This window comes from Chaetomium globosum, genomic scaffold, assembly GCF_000143365.1.
Source record: "Chaetomium globosum CBS 148.51 scaffold_7 genomic scaffold, whole genome shotgun sequence".
Classification (NCBI taxonomy): Eukaryota; Fungi; Ascomycota; class Sordariomycetes; order Sordariales; family Chaetomiaceae; genus Chaetomium; species Chaetomium globosum.
Window position 1 is genome coordinate 2423873 of NT_165982.1, and position 17619 is coordinate 2441491.

The following is a 17619-nucleotide window of genomic DNA, read 5'->3' on the forward strand; positions in this document are numbered from 1 at the left end:
GGTTTCTCCACGTTTGTTTTTCTGATTGTTGACCCTGGCGTGCTTGCCTTGAACCTGAAAATGCTTTGGGACGCGCCGGCAGGGGATTGAGTGGGGCGGCCAGCAGGGTATTCATCCACTCAGTGGGCGGCCGGGGGAGCTTGGACCACATTGGATGCAGCCCGATGGACTTTCCACACACAGGAAAGAAAAGAGTTCAATCGCTCCGTGGATTATTTTACTCTCACACACAAGCTAGAATATGGCGGATAAATCGTTTCATTACCATGAGTATCTCTAACTAAACCGTCTAGCTGAATCGAAATGAAAGTGATCAAGCCACGCAAAGTCAGGCATCTACCGTCATCATCATCATCTCCCAGCTTTCCTTCCCTTCGTCAATCAATTAGTTGCCGGCCTCAGCATCCAGCGTAGATCCCTTCAGCGCCTCGTCAATCTTCTTCCGATAATCCTGTTGGGTCTTGCACTGGTCCAAGAACACTTCGTACTTGGCATCCAGCAACTTCTTCTCAGCCGGGTCGTTCCGGCACCAGACCACCTTGCCCGGCTTGCTCATGCGGTCCATGATGTCCCACAGCGGCTCCGTCTTGCCCTTCTTGTCTGCGCTGGCCGCCTTGGCCCCCAGCATGGCAGCACCGTGCACGACGGCCGCGTTGACATAGCGCGGGATCAGCACCGGCATGCCGCACGCCGTGGCGATCAGGTCCATGAGGATCTCATTCTGGCACTGGCTGCCGGACATGAAGATACTCTTAATACTATGTCCGGAGTTGTTCATGGCCTCGACGATCTGCCGGGTCTGCAGCGCGATGAACTCCATGGTCGAGTAGTATAGCAGCGCCATGCCGTCCTTGCTCTTGTCGCTGCTCATACCGATGATGGCGCCGCGCATGTTGGGGTCGGCGACCGGCGACCGGTTGCCCCAGAGGTCGCCGTAGAAGAAGTAGTGGCGGACCAGGTACGAGATGGACGGCGCCTCGGTCTTCTCGGCAAGATGCCGGAGGTGGTCGTTGAGGTAGTCGTAGATGCTCTTACCCGCCGCCTCGGCCTCCGTCAGCGTGTCGTAGTACGCCGCGTGCGTCTCAAGCATGTGCTTCATCAGCTCGCCAGTGGCCGACTGCCCGCCCTCAGCCATCCAGAAGTCGGGGATGAGGACGTCGCGGTAAGGGCCCCAGACGCCTGGCACGAAGACGGGCTCCCTCGACATGGCCAAGTGGCAGGTCGACGTCCCCGCCACGGATGCCAGCCGTGTGAAGGCCTGCGAAACATCGTTCGGCGCGACCGAATCGTCAAGGCAGTCAGGGTCCAGCTTGACCTTGGCTCCGACCGTCCCGATCCAGCCGGCGTAGGCGTCAATGACACCGCTCCCGATCGCAATGCCGGGTGGCAGACCGAATTCTTTGGCCGCCTTCTCGCACAGCCCACCAACCAGCTCGCCCGCGCTCAAGAACTCACCATTCTATCACCAGTTAGCCCATTGTTCCGTCAACTCTCTCAAGGGCCAAAGGAAAGAAGAGGGGAGGAGTGAGGGAAGAAAAAAAGGCAAGACTCACAACTCCATTGACACCGCCCACCCGCTTAAACCCATCATCGGCCAGCTCCCCCAGGCCAATGTCCCTATAAAAGTCCTCCTGCCACCCCTTGACACTCCCATCCACACCCACCGGCACATAGCCCTGCTTGCACACGGCACTACAAAAGCTACGCGTCTCACCCCCCGTCGCCAGATGGGTCAGCGCATCAGCCAGATCATAAAACTTGCAGCGGTTGAACAGCTCAGCAGGCATGTGGTTCTTGAGCCACAGCACCTTGGGCATCTCCATCTCGACGTTCATCTTGCCGCCGAGGTAGCGCAGCAGGTTGTGGTCGGTCGAGTTGATGAGCTCGGTCTCGGCCAAGGGGCGGTGGTCCAGCCACAGGATCACGTTGCGGTCCTCGCCGGCGGCGTTGGCGAAATCGGGCCCCGTCACCGACACGGGCTCGTCCGTGTCGTGCGTGAACACCGCCAGCGAGCACGTCGCGTCGAACCCGATGCCCTTGATCGTGGCCGGGTCGGTTTGCGAGTCGCTCATGGTCTTGCGCACGCAGTGCGCGATGGCCCGCCAGATGTCGGTTGTGGATTGTTCCTTGGAAAGAGGGAAGCATGTTAGTTTTGGTTCGTTGTGAATGACTGGCTAGCTACCCTGCACTGAGCAGAGGGAGGGCACGGGGAAGGAAGGAAATTCGGGATTTACATAGTGTGAGCCGGTGTAGCCGTGTTCGGGCTGCCAGAGTTTGATGTTCTCACTGGCGAGTGCCTTGATCTCGCCGGTGGCGTCAATGATGCAGGCCCGCGCAGAACCTGTCCCGACGTCTACGCCAATGTAATGGTCCTGTGGTGACATGGTGAGCAAGGCGTTTCTCGGTATCGGCTTTTACTGTGTCGACCAACCGTGGAAGCCCTAGGTCGAGGCGAGGTTAGCGATACTGCGGCGTTGAGGGCTTAGGTTGGCGGAGTCGACTTACATTTCTTCTGCTTTGTGTTGAATGAGGATGGGTCGAGTTTAATGAGCTCGGCTTGCGTGCGACGGGCGCACTGCCTCAGAATTGGGACTTGTTGCACTGTGGGAGGCGAGGAGGCGAGGCACGGAGTAAGAAGGACAACTCGAAGAATCACGGGTGGCAGAGCTTGGTCGGGAAAAGGAATGGGGGATTGATCGAGTTCAATTTTCAGACGGTCGAGCTCCCTTAAAGAAGGAACCGTCCCATGTTCTAAAGCTAAGACAATGGCATTCATGGATGGCATTGGACAATGGGAGAAGGGAGGGGATGGGCTCATGGGGGTGAGAAAGCAGAAATCCCATGGTCCGGATGGTTCCACCTGCCTCGTCATCCCAAAATCCCCCATCTCGTAGACTCTTGGAAGCACACCATGGAGTCTCGGCACACGAGGGGAGCTGCGGGCGGTATGCAGGGAAGAGGTCGAGACCCGTTGAGGTTCTTGGTTGCCAACTCAGCAACTCAGCAATTCAACCCAGCCTTCGAGCCAGCTCAACAAGTCAACCGGGAGTGTGGGATATCGTGTGTAAAAGTCTGGCCATCACGCGTTGTCACGGCACCAGCAGGATCAGCAATGATCAACACCTGTGGTGCACGCCTTATCTCTGAAGTCGGTAAGGGGGTTGCAGCGACCAGAGCTTGATGGGCGGGTTCGCCGGGGGGGAACATGGGAGGTGCAGCAAAACCGCAACCTTTTTGCAACTTTTGCGGGTCCAACATGGAAGCCCTCTTCCCGCGTGACATGCAAAACTTTGTTCGGGTCGGGCTAGAACCAGGGCCACACGCGTCTGGATCGCCGCTCCCCCACTCTACAGCATCTTGTTCCTTCCCCCGGAGCTCTACCGAGCGAGCGAGCCTCGAGGCGAAGCTGGTGGGTGTGCGGCCACTAAGTGCGGGGCTGTCTTTTTGTGGGCGAGAGCGGGCGGCCCGGGCTCCCCGGAATCCGGACCCGGGCACGGCTGCAGGGCTGTCGCAGCCCCTCCGAGGAGTTGGAACGTCCACCGCCGAGCTGAGATAACGCCGATCGCGGACATTCTGCTGTGTTGTCCGTTGTTGTCCGTTGCTTCTTGTCCGTTGTCCGTTGTCTGTCTACCCGGAGTGTCTTTCGATCAAACCAGACGACAACTCAGCAAAGTACCAAAGAAGGGTGGGGTCGTAGGAGACTGTCATTGGCGCTGAACCCTCTCCCTGTCTTTCTGTTATGTCTTTTCTTGTTCGTTGTTATCTTTGCTGTGTTAGTTTTCTGTTTACTGGGACGAATCGATTGAGTCGATGCATTGGTGCGGGATCGGTCTCGCCCTGGGTAAGCGGCATTTCCATGAACGATGGTTTAACGATCGAGTTTGCAATATTTTCCCGGTTTAGTTGTAGCTAATTGTAGGTGCAAAAATCGGGGTTGAACATGGGGACCTAAATTGGTGATGATGAATCTGTGAGAAGTTTCCATTAGGGATGTGAAAAGTTGCCAAAGCAGCAAGGTTGGGGGTTGGGTTGATTAAGGAATTGTTTTGGACCGCGAACAGGAACCTCTGAAAACTTCCACTTTACAACGCCGAGGCCTCCATCAAAATGGATTCTGAAACGGCAGCAACCCACGAAGAGATCTGGGACGACTCGGCCCTCGTCGACTCCTGGAATGAGGCGTTAGAGGAGTACAAGGTCAGTGAGCGACCGGTTTCGAAACCGCGACAGCTACACGTCACCAAGGTTGGGCTAGAGACGCTGACACAATCGCAGAAATACCACAGCATCCACGCGAAAGGCGGCACAGTCGACGACCTCCCAGACCGCGCAGATGAAATGTAAGACACCCACCATCCCAAACACTCGGGCGACAGACCAAGAGAAGGGCGTTCGGGCCATGATCCCTTTTCTGATGGCAGGGTAGGACTCGTGCAAATGCCGATGCCAAGCCTGAAACAGGCGAGCTCAACGAACCTATCGCAGAGGGGGAAGATGAGGGAGAGGTGGATGAGACGATATCCATGGACGAGAGCGACGAAACATCGCACCCGATAATCTCGGATGTCCAGGGCTCCGGGGAGGCGAAAAAGGTAGGGAGATCTGACCCTTGGACCTGCAAGAGGAGAATCTGGGAGATCGTCAAATCTTGGCATCAAACAGCTCCCCGACCTATTTTCAAGTTGTTTCTCACCGACTGACGGATGACTGACGGTTGAACCCGAACAGGCTGATGGGATGGTTCCTGCGTTAGGGCCAGAGGCATTTCTGGGGACTGGTGAGTTTGGGGTGCTGAATCTCGAAACGGCGACGAAGCTAACATCCAATGTCAATGACAGTCCAAGACGGGGAGCTAAAGAAACTCTTGATGTCGTGGTATTACGCCGGTAGGTTAGCCTTGTCCCAAACTTCAGTCCCCCGACTAACTGTTACAGGCTACTACACGGGCCTTTACGAGGGGAAACAACAGGGCAGCCAGCAGACAAAAGGAGGAGGCTCTAAAGGACCCTGAGAGTGCTCCATCTGAGCACGCAATTGTTCTGGTTCTTGATGCGTTTATTGAGCGAGAAACATCAGCCACTTCGAAGTATCCCCACAAGTGGAAATGATAGCCCAACATACCCAAATATCAAAATCCCCGAGAGAGCATGTGCGTGGACGAAGATGCAGGAGCATTCCATACATGCCCCACAATCAAAACCAGAGAGGCTGAAAAACTGGGGTAAAAGCATCTGGAATGTAAAATTCAGGGTCTTGGCACACAGATTGGGAAGCCCCGGTCTCCAGGCCCAGTCTAACCCTGATCGCCACCGAAAACGGCCTCCTGCGACGGCTTGTGTTCCAGAACCCTGACTTTTCGCACGGCTCTGCGAGTTCCACGTCTGAGCATCGCCATGGCATGTGTGTCAACTCCGCAGCCTCTTGCGCGCCTTGCCTCGTTCCCTAGCCTCCCAGCATAGCAGCCAGTCAAGGGTAACGAACTTTGATCCCACGGAAAGCAAAATCCGGCATCCGTCCCCTCCACTTCCTTGCCCGCTCGCCGGATGAGCTGTATGCCCGCGCGCTGAACATCGAATCACCCCACTTGTATTTTGTATTGGGCATTTTGAGGAGACACTGCGCATCTCCGTGCTCACTCGGTTCGTTCCCACGTTGCCCTTCAAGCAGTGGCTTCGTTTCATGCATCGGCGCAACTCGATCCTCCTTCCCGGATCCGTTGGCTGCCTCCCGTTTACTCATTCAGCGACAGGAGTCGAGTTTGTGAACACGCTACGAAGTCCAGCCATGAGCCTTCGAGACAAGATCCGTGCCAAGAGGTGCCTGGGCTCGGAGGTCCAGACCAGCGGAACCCCGGGAGTTGCCCAAGGTGGGTGGGCCCGCAACCCAGAAGCCAACGTTTATCCTGACTTCGACTTGCCCAGGGCATTTTGAGGGCAATTCTAATGGAGCCTATGCACTATCTCGAGTGCCCATAAAATGTCGCAAAAATCTTGTGACTGCAACATCCTCGTGTGGCGATACAACTGAGAGAGACGGGGATATGGCTGCTTGAACGAGTCAAGCGAAACGCCCACGCTCCCGTACCAAGAAACATGGAAAACGCCCGAAACAGGATAGCGGGCCGCGCACCACTGGCCGTGATGTTTATTCAACATGCCGGGCGGTTGCCGTTTTCTCCGGCCTATGGCTGCCGTTGTTGAGGCCCAGCGGTTGATTAAGCGCGCCGGCCTGGTCCGAGGTGTCGGCCGCATGTTTCTGCAGTGCCCAGAGACAGGTCTGACATGACGATTGCGCCGAGGACGAAGCAGATTCGCACGCTCGCACGTTTTTCTGGATGGCACGAATCGCCGTGCACAGTGGTCAATAATACTTGGCACTTATAGGGTAAAAGTCTGAAGGCGTCATTTTTTACAAGGACTCCAAAGTCTCAGGTCTCGAATATCGCCTTCTGGGCCAGGTCCGGGGTAGAGGAACCCCTGCTTCGGTTCCTTCGTCCCATCTCATCAGTCCGTGCACCTTAAGCTTGGCGAAATGCCAAACGCCATTCTGAGACGATTGTGTCACAGCCGACCTCCTGCTTCCACCCCCTAGGTCTGGGCCATTGTCGCCTTCACTAGGTATGTCCTTCGTAACAATTACGGGATCGCCTCACAGTGCAGCCCGTGATGTACGGATGACCCATACGGCCCCCTCCCCCCTTCCCATCCCCAACTGGGCGTGGCAGGGACGTGGCAGGGGAAGTCGCTACCACGGTGATGCCTTCCCGAAGTGTTTCGACTTCCCCGGGACTTTCCCCCCTTCTCACCCCTCGCTGGCCGGGATCTTCCTCGATTTCACAGCCTGGGACGCCGTGCACGAAGATCATCATGCTGCGATATAAGCCGTGACGGGCCCCCTCAGATGGCCACTGAAGAGGTCTTGTTTCTTCCCTTCTCATCCCCATCTTCCACCATTGCCTTCTCTGTGTGTTTTCGCTCCTTTGGTTGATCCGTTCTTTTCTTCCTCCATATTTCGCTTCTACACGAGCAGGGACTCGCTTTGGCATCCAGATTATACATCACACATTTCCGTCATATATTTCCCTGGAGGATACACGAAACGATATCTACCGAGTAGGACGATAACGAAGAAAAGGCACAATGAAGTTCTCGACAGCAACCGCGATGGTATTGGGCATGGCGCCCTTGGCGTTGGGCAAGGCGGTACGCAACGCCTACCCCGTTCGGCGAGACGGCCACAAGGTTGTTGCCGTCAGCGGCGGCGGCAAGAACAGCGTTCAGGCTTCCGAGCAGCAACTTGCTGAGCTCGCCCGCTTGATCGGTCTCAACCGCGGCAGCGGCACCTCCATCAACTTCCTCTGGGTTAACATTGGTGGCGGCGCGGCAACCACTGTCGTTGGCGAGGCTCAAACCGTCACCGTCACTCAAACCGTTGGCGGCGGCGCTGGTGCCACCCCCCCCGCCCGCTGTACGTAACCTGACGAGGCCCGGCTCGACTACGGTTGTCACCCCGCCGACAGGCACCGTCGGTGCTGGCGGCGCCACCCACAGTGTTACTGTTGGCGGCCCTCAGGGCCTCTCCTTCAACCCGCAGCAAATAAGCGCCGCGATTGGCGACACCGTCATCTTCAGCTTCCTCAGCCAGAACCACACTGCTACCCAGTCCGCCTTCGACACCCCCTGCGCAGCCCTCGACGGCGGTATGGACTCAGGTTACCAAGCCAACCCTAACAACACTGTCAACCCGCCTCCGCAAGTCGCGATGCAGGTTATGGTTGACACTCCGCTTTGTACGTTCCAATCTCGCCCGCCCGTCTTGTGGAAAGGTAGAAAACTAACCAAACCGTGCCTCTAGGGTTCTACTGCCGCCAGGGCAACCACTGCGGCAACGGTATGGTCTTCAGCATCAACCCCACCGCCGAGAAGACGCACGCACAGTTCCAGGCGCTTGCCATCCAGCAGAACGGCAAGGGCGCGGGTGGTGCCATCACTGGCAACCCGCCCAACGCTGACCCCAACGCTGGTACCGGCGGTGCCGCCGATGCGTCCTCCGCTATTGTCACCCCACCCGGTGCCACCCCCACCGATGCTGCCGGCGCCGTCAACACAGGCATCGCCACCGGCGTCGGCCAAGTCGGAGCCGACGGCTCGTGCGTTTGCGCCGTGCAATGCAGCGTCGGCGGGTTCCCCAACCAGGCCGTTCAGGGCCGCGACAGCTTTGGCGGGTTTGGCGGTAAGTTTCACTTCACTCTCTACGCGCTTATACCGAGAGGTCATGCGGCTAATGAGTGACGAGTAGGCGCTATCCCCATGGCTATGGTCGAGCCTGCGGCTCGCAAGGCGTAAAGCAGGCATCAAATATCATCTTCATGAAGCTATGATTTTTTGCCTGGTTATTGGCGGTTTATTTCCTGGGTGGGTATTTAAAGAGACGCTGCGGTGATGGGAAGGCGGAAATACCATTGTCTGTAGATTTTACTTGTCTTCTTCCTGTCGCTTTTTCTACTGTTTTCTCTCCTGCTGGCCCAACCTGGGTGTTGTCGGCGCAGGGAGGTATATGACTGGCTCGTATTTTCTGGATGCACAAATCTTAATATATCACATTGAGGTGGAATCTTTTTTGAGTGTTCTAAACTGCGTCTCAAGTTGCTAGTCTTGAGTTTGTGGACTGGCTTTCAGGTTAGCCTTTACTAGAGGCCGCCAGTCGAGTAGAACTGCGTTGCCCTCAACGCGGTACGGCAGCCTAGAAACTGTTGGGTGCATATGGCAAGGAGGATGGTGTCATTGGGGTCACTCATTCGCCTCATGTGCCTCAATCCCCATCATTGGGCGAGTCTTGAGATTGGAGACGTCAAGGCAAAGCCTTCGCGGTAGCTTATTGCCTCCTTTTCCGGCTCACACTCTTGCTTACTTTAGTCAAAGGCTTGTGGCTTGTAGCTAGGCGGGGAAAGGAGTACAGCAATATCTCGCGGAGATAAGACAAAAAAAAATAAGAGATTGGAGGCTGTTATAGTCATAGTAATGCTTGTTCGAAACATGGAATGGGGACTACGATGCGCAGCGGAAGAGAAAGATACAAGTTGTCCTACCCAAATTGCTGCGCCTACTGACACAAGGGTCGGGGGTTAATCAACCCGCCCACCAACATGCCTTCGTTTACGCCTAGAAGGAAGTCGAATGTTGTTGTGGTTGTGTCTGGTCCCTCAGCCCAAAATTCAAAAGGGTCATGCGAACGCCCTTCCCTGTCTTGACGCCGGATCCAACCTGCCCATCCATGCAGTTCGTTCTAAGAACGCGGTCGCTATGTGGAATGTGTAGTAAGAGAGTCGTTTCGGTCATTTATGATGGGTTTTGTTATTCATTTCTTAGCAGTAGCGGCCTCGGCCTTCTTCGCGTCGGCTAGAATGCAGGTCAGTATGGCCGGCTGGAGCGGCGGAGGAAGGTTCGGAACCGGGGGTGACGGTCGGCGCGTACCGGCTGCCTGCTTCTCGCGCATCTTCTGCGCCGCAACCTCCTTCGCTTTGGCGAGCTCGCTACCGCTCATACCGTGAGACTTTTTCTGTAAACGCGATACGATTGTCAGAAACGGGGCTTTCATCGTGTCGAGGTACCCGGCTGCTGGGCGACCGAGGCAAAGGAAAGCGTACCGTGGCGGCCTGCTTCTTCTGGTTCGCCTCGCGAGCCTTGTCACGCTGGTTTCCGCGAGCCATTTTGATGATCGAGAGCGGATTTGGGTTAGCGTTAGATGCCGTTCGATATGGAGACTGGGAGGTTGTTCGCGCTTGGAAGATGTGCAAGGTGTGTGGAGTGCGGAGGATCGGTGAATGGGGGTTTTTTGCGGTCAGCAGTTGGGAATTCGAGAAGGCCGCCTGGGAATCACTTGTTGTCAGTTGGCGTCGGACGAGGCTGTGCTGCCCCACTTAAAACAAAGCCTGCTCGGCGCTTCCCTGGGTGGGGCTTTGGGAAAAGCCAAGCCATTCAACACCACCTTGAATCCTGACCCAATCAGCCCCAGCGTTCGTCTTTCATACACGCGCGCGGGATCCTGTCCTTCCGCGTTTGCGCCGGCGTCAAGTGTTTCTCGGCTGCCGTTACCCGCGGCCAGATGAGAAAACCTGAAAATAGCTTCAGGAGTAACCTAGAAGACACTGGGACATGGATACACAGGAAACACCAGGGTCAGGAGCTTCCATACGAGGTACGAATGTTTCGTTGTTTTGGGGCTCTGAACACGATGAGGGCAGCTGGTTCCTAGTGGAGCACCTGAGCAATAAACGGGAGATTTCTCCAGTAGGTATGTTAGAGGACATGTTTACAACTCATCAATGAAGGCACCAACATCTGCATTTGTGTTCTGTGCAAGTGTAAGAAAACGGTTCGACAGGTGTTCCAAGATTCCTAGTTCAGCCCTAACCCTATGAGCAACCCGTGACTCCACTCGCACACCAGAGACTCCGGCTTTCAACACTTGAACAACTTGGGCTTCGAGAACTCATGCGCAACATCGACAATTCGGCGTAACACGCGATATTAATGTTTCTAATTGTGTCCATCCCCATGTCCATGCCTGACCCCCTCAAAGACTGAGATTTCAGTTCAGCAAAATGCAGTACCTGGCCGGTGGTGCCCAAGGCTAAAGGCCTGAAACGGCCTTGGCTTGCTCATAGCCAATCGATGCATCGCGCAGGTCTGGGTTTGAAGATGTCCTTGCCGAGAATGGCTCTCCCCGGGATCTGTTTGAAGGCGGCGGCTGTTCTCGCCTCAGATGGGTCCATCCGAACCATTGGACAACAGCGATCGACAAGGTCGCGTTATGCGCTGCCAGCAGAGCATCCACCGTCCTCGCGTGGGATCGCGGGGCCATGGATCGTCGCATGCCGCCTTGAACCCCGGCTCTCTCCTCTCTGCCGACGATGGAGGGGCAACTGGGAGCATACCGCCGGCGCGATGAGACGAGACCGCAGAGCTGTTGTGTTCGATGTCACGGCTTTCGCTCCGTTACCTGCATGGTGCCCCTGTCGACCACATCCTCCGTGGAACGGAGTGGGCAAGTCTCGGTGCCGTCGACCCTGAACCGGAGCAGCGCCTACGGCTTCATTGGCTAGAAGAGCAGGAAACATTCTTGCTTAATGCGAAACACTCATGGGGAACACCCGCCAGCCAGTTCCTCACCCACTCAACCCCTGCTTTTGCCCTCTTGCTCTCTTCTTTATTCGGTATTAGGCGTGAAATTGTTCATGACAGTGCCAGCTGCTGCTATTGTTATAAGGCCGCTTGCCACCACCGCTTGTCAAACCCAATTTATTTTGGCCATTCACCTTTGTCGGGCCCTATTGTCTGCCTCTCAACAATGAGAATGCTGTACTATTGATCTATTTCTCCGCTCTTTTTTTCCTTCGTCCATTTCTTACCCGGCACGATCTGGATCGTCACGCCTCATGCTACCTTGAACAACTCCTCTTCTCCTTTTCCAGCTTATCATCTCGACACCCAACAGTTTGTGCATCTGCCAGCAGATCCTCACGAGCATTTTCGACACCCCAAGCACTGCAGGCAGTCTACCAATTCAGATAACACTCTTTCTGTAAGTACATATACACTGCTTCCCCCCTGTTCCCTCCTACCTGAGCACCAAATCCCGGGGCAATGTTTTCTGGAAAGACACCCAAGCACAACCGAATATCATCAACGCGCGGAGTCCACGGCGCGCCATGGCATACTCTTCTACCCAGCCCAGGCGGCATTCGGCGCCGTGGTCAGAGGTCTCTTCGCTTTCAGAGAACTCTACCGACCCCCCAGGGCGCCACTCAATAGTATCAGTGTATGAAGACGCGCCAGGCTCCCCTATGTCACTGCACCCCCCCGCCAGAGTTCGTCCCTCAACCCCTGGACCATCCAGGGCGCAACCAACATCATCGAGGGCTCATAGAACTCCTATCCGAGCCCCTGGGCAGCCACTGGCTAGTCGGCCACTGATCGAGTCTACCTACACCGAGGCCGGGCCATCCTCAAAACCCTTGTCACCCCTTCCACTCACCCCAAATGTATCATCTGCACTACCATCACCCCTCCCACCAGCACACCGGGCCATTAGGGCGGGGGCAGCCGCTAGGAAACGGGAAAACGCTAACAAGAGAGCAGCCAAGCCTCGATACAAAATGTTTCGCCTCGGGCAGGACTCGAAGCTTCTCGGCGCCGGTCACGTTGTCCTCAATGTTCTGCGGGCTTTCAACATGATCGGGCTGGCTGCCGCCATGGTGGCCAGCATGGTCATGCCCGTTCTCTCAGGCATCAACGGCCACTTTTACTTTTTCGACATGATCACTCACGTCTTCGTCTTCTTTTTCGCCACCTTCCTCTTCGTCTCGGAACTGCCGGTGCCTTGGAGGAAACTCAAGGGGTACTACGAAAGGAACTGGCCGGTGCTTGGTCCGGACCACTCGCTCGCGTGGCTTGGCTGGGGCATGGTATTCATCGGCTTCCAAATCCTGGGTGATGCCTGGAAGCCGGCGTACACGGTCGAGACCATCGGGCTGGACTGGTGGCGCGCCATCCTCGCCGCGGCCATTCTCTCGGTCACCTTTGGCTTCTTCAACATTTGCGCCTCCATCATCTTCCGGACCTCTATCGACGGACTCCGCGGAGAGGTAGTTAAGGTCACCTCGCGCCAGATCCGCACCCACGGCAACCTCTCTCTCCAGAACGCTGCCAACAAAAACGACGACATCGAGCACAGCTTCTCGTCCCACTACTCCTCACCGCACCGCGACAACTGGTCGGCCCAGAGCTGGTCCAAGGAGGAAGAGGCCGTGGGGCCGTCATCGGCCGTCAAGCGCCTCACGCGCGCCTTCAACCCCCGCAACTTTAACTTCCGCAAGTCGCGCATCCAGATCAGCAAACCCATCCCGCAGAATACGGCGGATGACGTCGAGCGCGGCCACTCCAGCCACAGCCGCGGCGACAGCTTCGATGACAACCTGAACGGCCACGGCGAGGACCGTGGCAGCCCTATCATGCCGGGCCTCCAGCGCCCGCCGACCGAACTCCACCCCGCTTACATGCCCAAGTCCCGGACCAGCTTGTACAGCGCGGCGCATATGGATCGGTTTTGAGGGGTTAGCTGGAAGGAGGCAGTAAAACAACACACACTCAGTCTTTGATTTCTTTTTCTATTATAGACTGTAACAGTCGGTACACTGCTCGTGCATGGTGGAATCAGCATGATACATGGCAGAGTGAAGACGGGGCCGGGGTGGATGGATGGGCGTCTTGGGGTTTGGGAGTCCTGCGTTGGTGGCTTGCTGCTTTATAATGTATACCCGCTGGCTTTTGGCTTCTTTTGTTTTGTTTTTCGGTGGGATGGCAATGGGAAGTAATATTACTCCAGTTGCTCAGATCTTGATGTGAATGTTTGTCAAATCTGGCCTGGCACTCAGTTTTCATGCTCTTGCGTCGGTGGGAGGCATGGCTTCTCGTGGACGATTTGAGAGTGAGCTGGCTCTAACTGACTTTGGTGATGTTCCCGGCCATATGTGTTAGTAAACTAACACTGGCTGTCCGTGCATCGGGCTGTGGAAGCCCACATGTTCAAATCAATCGTGACTCATCGAAGAGGTGTCTAAACCCAAAATCAAAATTGTGATTTGACGCCAGGACCACCTCACTTACTGTGTAGTTAAAGCTCCACGATTGGAAAACGATCGGTGTGTGGATTCGTATATAGGTAATTACTGCGTACTGTGTATGCAGTGAAGTTGGGAAAGGGCCACATTGGCGGCCCTTGCAGTTGTGGCTTCATGGTCCGTGCGTCCAATGCTCGGCACTTTGTCGGCTGCGGCACTCTTCCTGCTGTCCTCCTGCGCGCCCCATCCCTTCGCAACGACGACTGCACTGCGCGTACGGCTTTTTCTCCCAACTGTCACTCAACGAGGCGACTCAGCTATAAATTTAACGATCCCACGCAGCGTTGCATTTTCCTTCCATAACGCGACACTAATCGAAGCAGCTGGCAAATTGACACAACGCCACCTTCCCACCACCCACTATCTTCTTTCCTGCTCCCACCACATCGATTCCTACATCACGGCCATTCTCTTGCCCTTTCGCTCATTTCTGCCCTTTTCGGCAGGCTCACAATTCTAGACGGAGGCGGCTGTGAATGGTGTGCGCATCGTGACTCGGGTTCTGTGTCCAGAAACAGGCAATCGGTTTGGTGGGATCTGTGGAGGGTTTTGCACAGGCACCCTGGTGCTGGGCTGGCCTCCGTTTACAGAGGGAGATAATAGCTGTTTTCCGTCTATTGTTCTCGTGGCCTGAATAGGGGTCCACCTCTGAGATTTCCCTGCTCCCACTCGTGACTGGAATCGCTAGAGGAAATCCTTTCTACGCCCTTCTTCACAGCAGGACTCTGTGGCCGTCGCTCAATTGACACTACCTGCCCGTTTATTGATCTCTCGACTCATCGTTACCCTTCTTTGCTCGACGCAGGACACAGCAATGGCAGACAACGCGGCCGAGGTGGCAGAGGACTACCGACAGGCCCTCGAGGACCTCACGGTCAACTCGCGCATCGAGATCGCCACGCTTACCAATATCGCGCGTGAGAACGCGCACCACGGCTTCGCTATCTCGGAAGCATTGGCAAACCACATCAAGAAGGTATGCCTAGCTATGCTAAAGGCTTTTGATGCCCCATGGCGATAGCTATCCGAGTGAATGTACAAGGGCTAACTTGAATCAGGTACCACCCGCACGGACACTACCAGCGCTCTATGTCCTCGATTCCGTCGTCAAGAATGTTCCGACACCCTATGCGTTATACTTTGGCCCTAAGCTCTACTCGGTCTTTATGGGCGCTTACACCAAAGTCGACAATGCGACAAGACGGAAAATGGACGAAATGCTGAAAACATGGAAAGAACCGGTCCCGGGCTCCATTTCAACGAAGCCTGTCTTCCCGCTCGAACAAGTCCGCCCCATTGAACACGCCCTGATGGCCGCTAGAAATGCCGCCTATGCCGCCCAGCAGAATAGTTTTCAGGGACAGCAACAGCTCATGCGCGGTCGCCAGCCCGCCCCCAGCCGAGACACCCCCACGCCGCCAACTACCCGGTCATATCAACCTCCGGCACCGCAACCTTCTTATCCTGGGGCTAACGGGCATAGGCCGGATGCGGCCCAGCGGCCGTATCCGATGCCACTGGTCAGCGTAAGTCACTACTCCCCTCGAAATCGGGGATTCTGTTGCTAACGATCTCCGCAGGGCCCAGGTAGTTCTTCTCACCGCTCGACACCGCAACCAGCTCCACCGGCCGGGTCTTATCCTCCTTACCAGCAGCCGGCCGCGGGGCCAGTCTACGGCGCTCCCCAGCCTGGAATAAGCATAGACAAGCTGAAAGATGATGTCCAACAACTGATCGTTGCGGAGAAGGCGGAATTTGCACAAGATCCACTTGATACTAGTAAACAGACCAGACTGAAGGCGTTGCTGGACTTGCAAACCCATAATCCAGAGCCAAGACATGCCTCAGGATCAGTTGATGATCATAAGAGATCGAGTTGCTGAACTTGCTGTAAAATTTCGCCCGCAGCTGCCAGTCACTGCTGGTCCTGCTGGCGGTGGTGTTGCTGCACCCAACACCGGTTACCCGGGAGTTTCGTACACCACTACTCCTACGCCTCCGGTTGTGTCTCAACAGCCGACCCCTGTGCCCCCCGCAGCCGCGGCCGTCGTTGCGGCAGCTCTCGGGCGTCCCCAGTCTGCTGCGTCGGCCCCTCCCGCTGCAGGTGGAGGCGTGTCGATTGACTCGCTTTTTGGACAAGGCGCGTTGGCGGCGTTGATATCGGGAACTGCGCGGAAGTCGGCCACACCCCAGCAAACTCCCACACCACAACCTCCGCCGCCCGCCCCGGCCCCGGCCCCGGCCCCGGCGATCGGACCTGCGGCCGCCGCCGCGATAGCTGCTGCGTTGCGGTCACCACCTCCACAGGTGCCTACCGAGCCGCCTAAACCGCCAGCTTCTGCTCCCCCGGCCTCGAATCCCTCAGCCTTGTTAGCCATGTTGAGACAATCTGGTCTGATCAAGCCCAGCGGGACGCCAACTCCTCCCCCAGCGGCTTCTGCACTACCCGGCTTCGGCGCGCGCGGCTTCCAGTCGCTTGCCGGTTTGACATTAGATCCCAACCCCCAGCTTAGGCCTGCTTCCCTAAAGACGTAAGTTCACCACTACCCTTTTTATATCGTACATGAACAGATGAAATTAATGTCACCACCCAGCTTCCGCCCGCACATGATTTCCAAACTGCACGAAGACCTCGGCCCGCCGTGCACCCAATGCGGTCGGCGCTTCAAAACCAACGAAGACGGCCGCCGTAAGAAGACGGCGCACATGGACTGGCACTTCCGCGTACACCAGCGCATGACCGATGCCGAGAAGCGCGGACAGCACCGCAGCTGGTATGTCGATGAATCGGTACGTACCTCCCTCCCCTCCGTCTCCTCCCCACAACACGTACTCACTCCCCTACCCACAGGATTGGATCCACACGCGCGAAGCCATCGACACGGATTACACACACCCACCACAAGACCCCTCATCCACCTCGGCCCTAGACGACCCCACGGCAGCAAGCGGCAGCGGCGGCGCACACCACAGCGCCAAACCCAACTCCACTTCAGCGGCAGGCGCCGCAGCAGCAGCAGCAGCCGCCGCCCGGGCCCCCTACATCCCCGTGCCCGAGGACAGCGCGCGCGTCAACAACGCCTGCCCGATCTGCCAGGAGAAGTTTGAGATGAAGTGGCTCGACGAGGCCCAGGAGTGGGTGTGGACGGATGCGTTGAGGGTCGGCGGGCGCGTGTTTCATGCCAGCTGTCATCGGGAGGCATACGGTGCGCAGGCGGGGATGGGGCAGGGGCAGGGGGTGTTGGGGAAGAGGAAGGCTGAGGTACGTTCTGATTTTGGTTTTTTCTTCGCTGCTGAGATGAGCTTTGATGGGATGGAGTGCTGACCGTTTTGCGATAGGATGATGCCACTGGGGGACTGACAGGGAGGAAGTAAATGCACGGGAAATCAGCGCGCGCTACCTTCACCGTCAAGCACTATGCCGGCGAGGTGGAGTACCCCGTCAAGGGGCTCGTTGAGGAAAACGGCGAGGTCATCTCGGGCGACCTGATGAACCTGATCAACTCGAGCAAGAGCTCTTTCGTCGCTCGTCTCTTTGGGCAGGAGGTTCTCAAGACCGTCGTTCACCCGCAAGAGCGGACAACGGTTATGCAGGCCTCCGTCAGCTCCCGGCCCATGCGCGCGCCCAGCATCATGTCGAGGCGCGGGCGGCCCTCGGCTTACTGAGTAGCCGGACTCTGCCAGCCATCACGCAGCGCCTGGCATCTCGCGGAGTCGTAATTGGGGTCGTGGCAAGCCTGGCCCAAAGGGACTGTGGCAATCAGTCGGCCCACTGACTGTCTGGTTTAGGTTGGCCCAGTCGTTGGGTTGATGGGCTAGCACGCGTCTCCCGGAAAGCACTTGCCAGTTGGGAAATGTCGGATTGATACCGAGGCATCCACGTCGACAGCGAGCGCGTTGGGCTGCGAGCTGACTCACGGCGATAAGGGGCACCCTCC

At 56.7% G+C, this 17619-nt stretch overlaps 7 protein-coding genes across 7 annotated transcripts; 4 read left to right on the plus strand and 3 right to left on the minus strand.

The window, feature by feature from the left end:
• Positions 1 to 385: 385 nt before the first annotated feature.
• Positions 386 to 2384, minus strand: CHGG_10346 (uncharacterized protein; the record flags this gene model as incomplete). Its single annotated transcript, XM_001228272.1, has 3 exons — positions 386 to 1459; positions 1554 to 2126; positions 2235 to 2384. 3 exons carry the CDS (start codon positions 2382 to 2384, stop codon positions 386 to 388), a joined length of 1797 nt encoding a protein of 598 aa, XP_001228273.1.
• A 1723-nt stretch (positions 2385 to 4107) lies between these two features.
• Positions 4108 to 5011, plus strand: CHGG_10347 (uncharacterized protein; the record flags this gene model as incomplete). The annotated part of the gene is made up of 4 exons (XM_001228273.1): positions 4108 to 4340; positions 4427 to 4592; positions 4729 to 4777; positions 4839 to 5011. 4 exons carry the CDS (start codon positions 4108 to 4110, stop codon positions 5009 to 5011), a joined length of 621 nt encoding a protein of 206 aa, XP_001228274.1.
• A 2128-nt stretch (positions 5012 to 7139) lies between these two features.
• On the plus strand, positions 7140 to 8345 carry CHGG_10348 (uncharacterized protein; the record flags this gene model as incomplete). Its single annotated transcript, XM_001228274.1, has 4 exons — positions 7140 to 7467; positions 7520 to 7789; positions 7855 to 8232; positions 8299 to 8345. 4 exons carry the CDS (start codon positions 7140 to 7142, stop codon positions 8343 to 8345), a joined length of 1023 nt encoding a protein of 340 aa, XP_001228275.1.
• Positions 8346 to 9357: 1012 nt separating this feature from the next.
• Positions 9358 to 9709, minus strand: CHGG_10349 (uncharacterized protein; the record flags this gene model as incomplete). Its single annotated transcript, XM_001228275.1, has 2 exons — positions 9358 to 9558; positions 9647 to 9709. The coding sequence occupies 2 exons, from the start codon at positions 9707 to 9709 to the stop codon at positions 9358 to 9360; spliced, it is 264 nt and encodes an 87-aa protein (XP_001228276.1).
• Positions 9710 to 10414: 705 nt separating this feature from the next.
• On the minus strand, positions 10415 to 11007 carry CHGG_10350 (uncharacterized protein; the record flags this gene model as incomplete). Its single annotated transcript, XM_001228276.1, has 2 exons — positions 10415 to 10582; positions 11002 to 11007. The coding sequence occupies 2 exons, from the start codon at positions 11005 to 11007 to the stop codon at positions 10415 to 10417; spliced, it is 174 nt and encodes a 57-aa protein (XP_001228277.1).
• Positions 11008 to 12157: 1150 nt separating this feature from the next.
• CHGG_10351 (uncharacterized protein) lies at positions 12158 to 13111 on the plus strand (the record flags this gene model as incomplete). The annotated part of the gene is made up of 1 exon (XM_001228277.1): positions 12158 to 13111. The coding sequence occupies one exon, from the start codon at positions 12158 to 12160 to the stop codon at positions 13109 to 13111; it is 954 nt and encodes a 317-aa protein (XP_001228278.1).
• A 1384-nt stretch (positions 13112 to 14495) lies between these two features.
• CHGG_10352 (uncharacterized protein) lies at positions 14496 to 17347 on the plus strand (the record flags this gene model as incomplete). The annotated part of the gene is made up of 6 exons (XM_001228278.1): positions 14496 to 14657; positions 14740 to 15207; positions 15512 to 16212; positions 16276 to 16471; positions 16533 to 16943; positions 17096 to 17347. 6 exons carry the CDS (start codon positions 14496 to 14498, stop codon positions 17345 to 17347), a joined length of 2190 nt encoding a protein of 729 aa, XP_001228279.1.
• Positions 17348 to 17619: the final 272 nt, after the last annotated feature.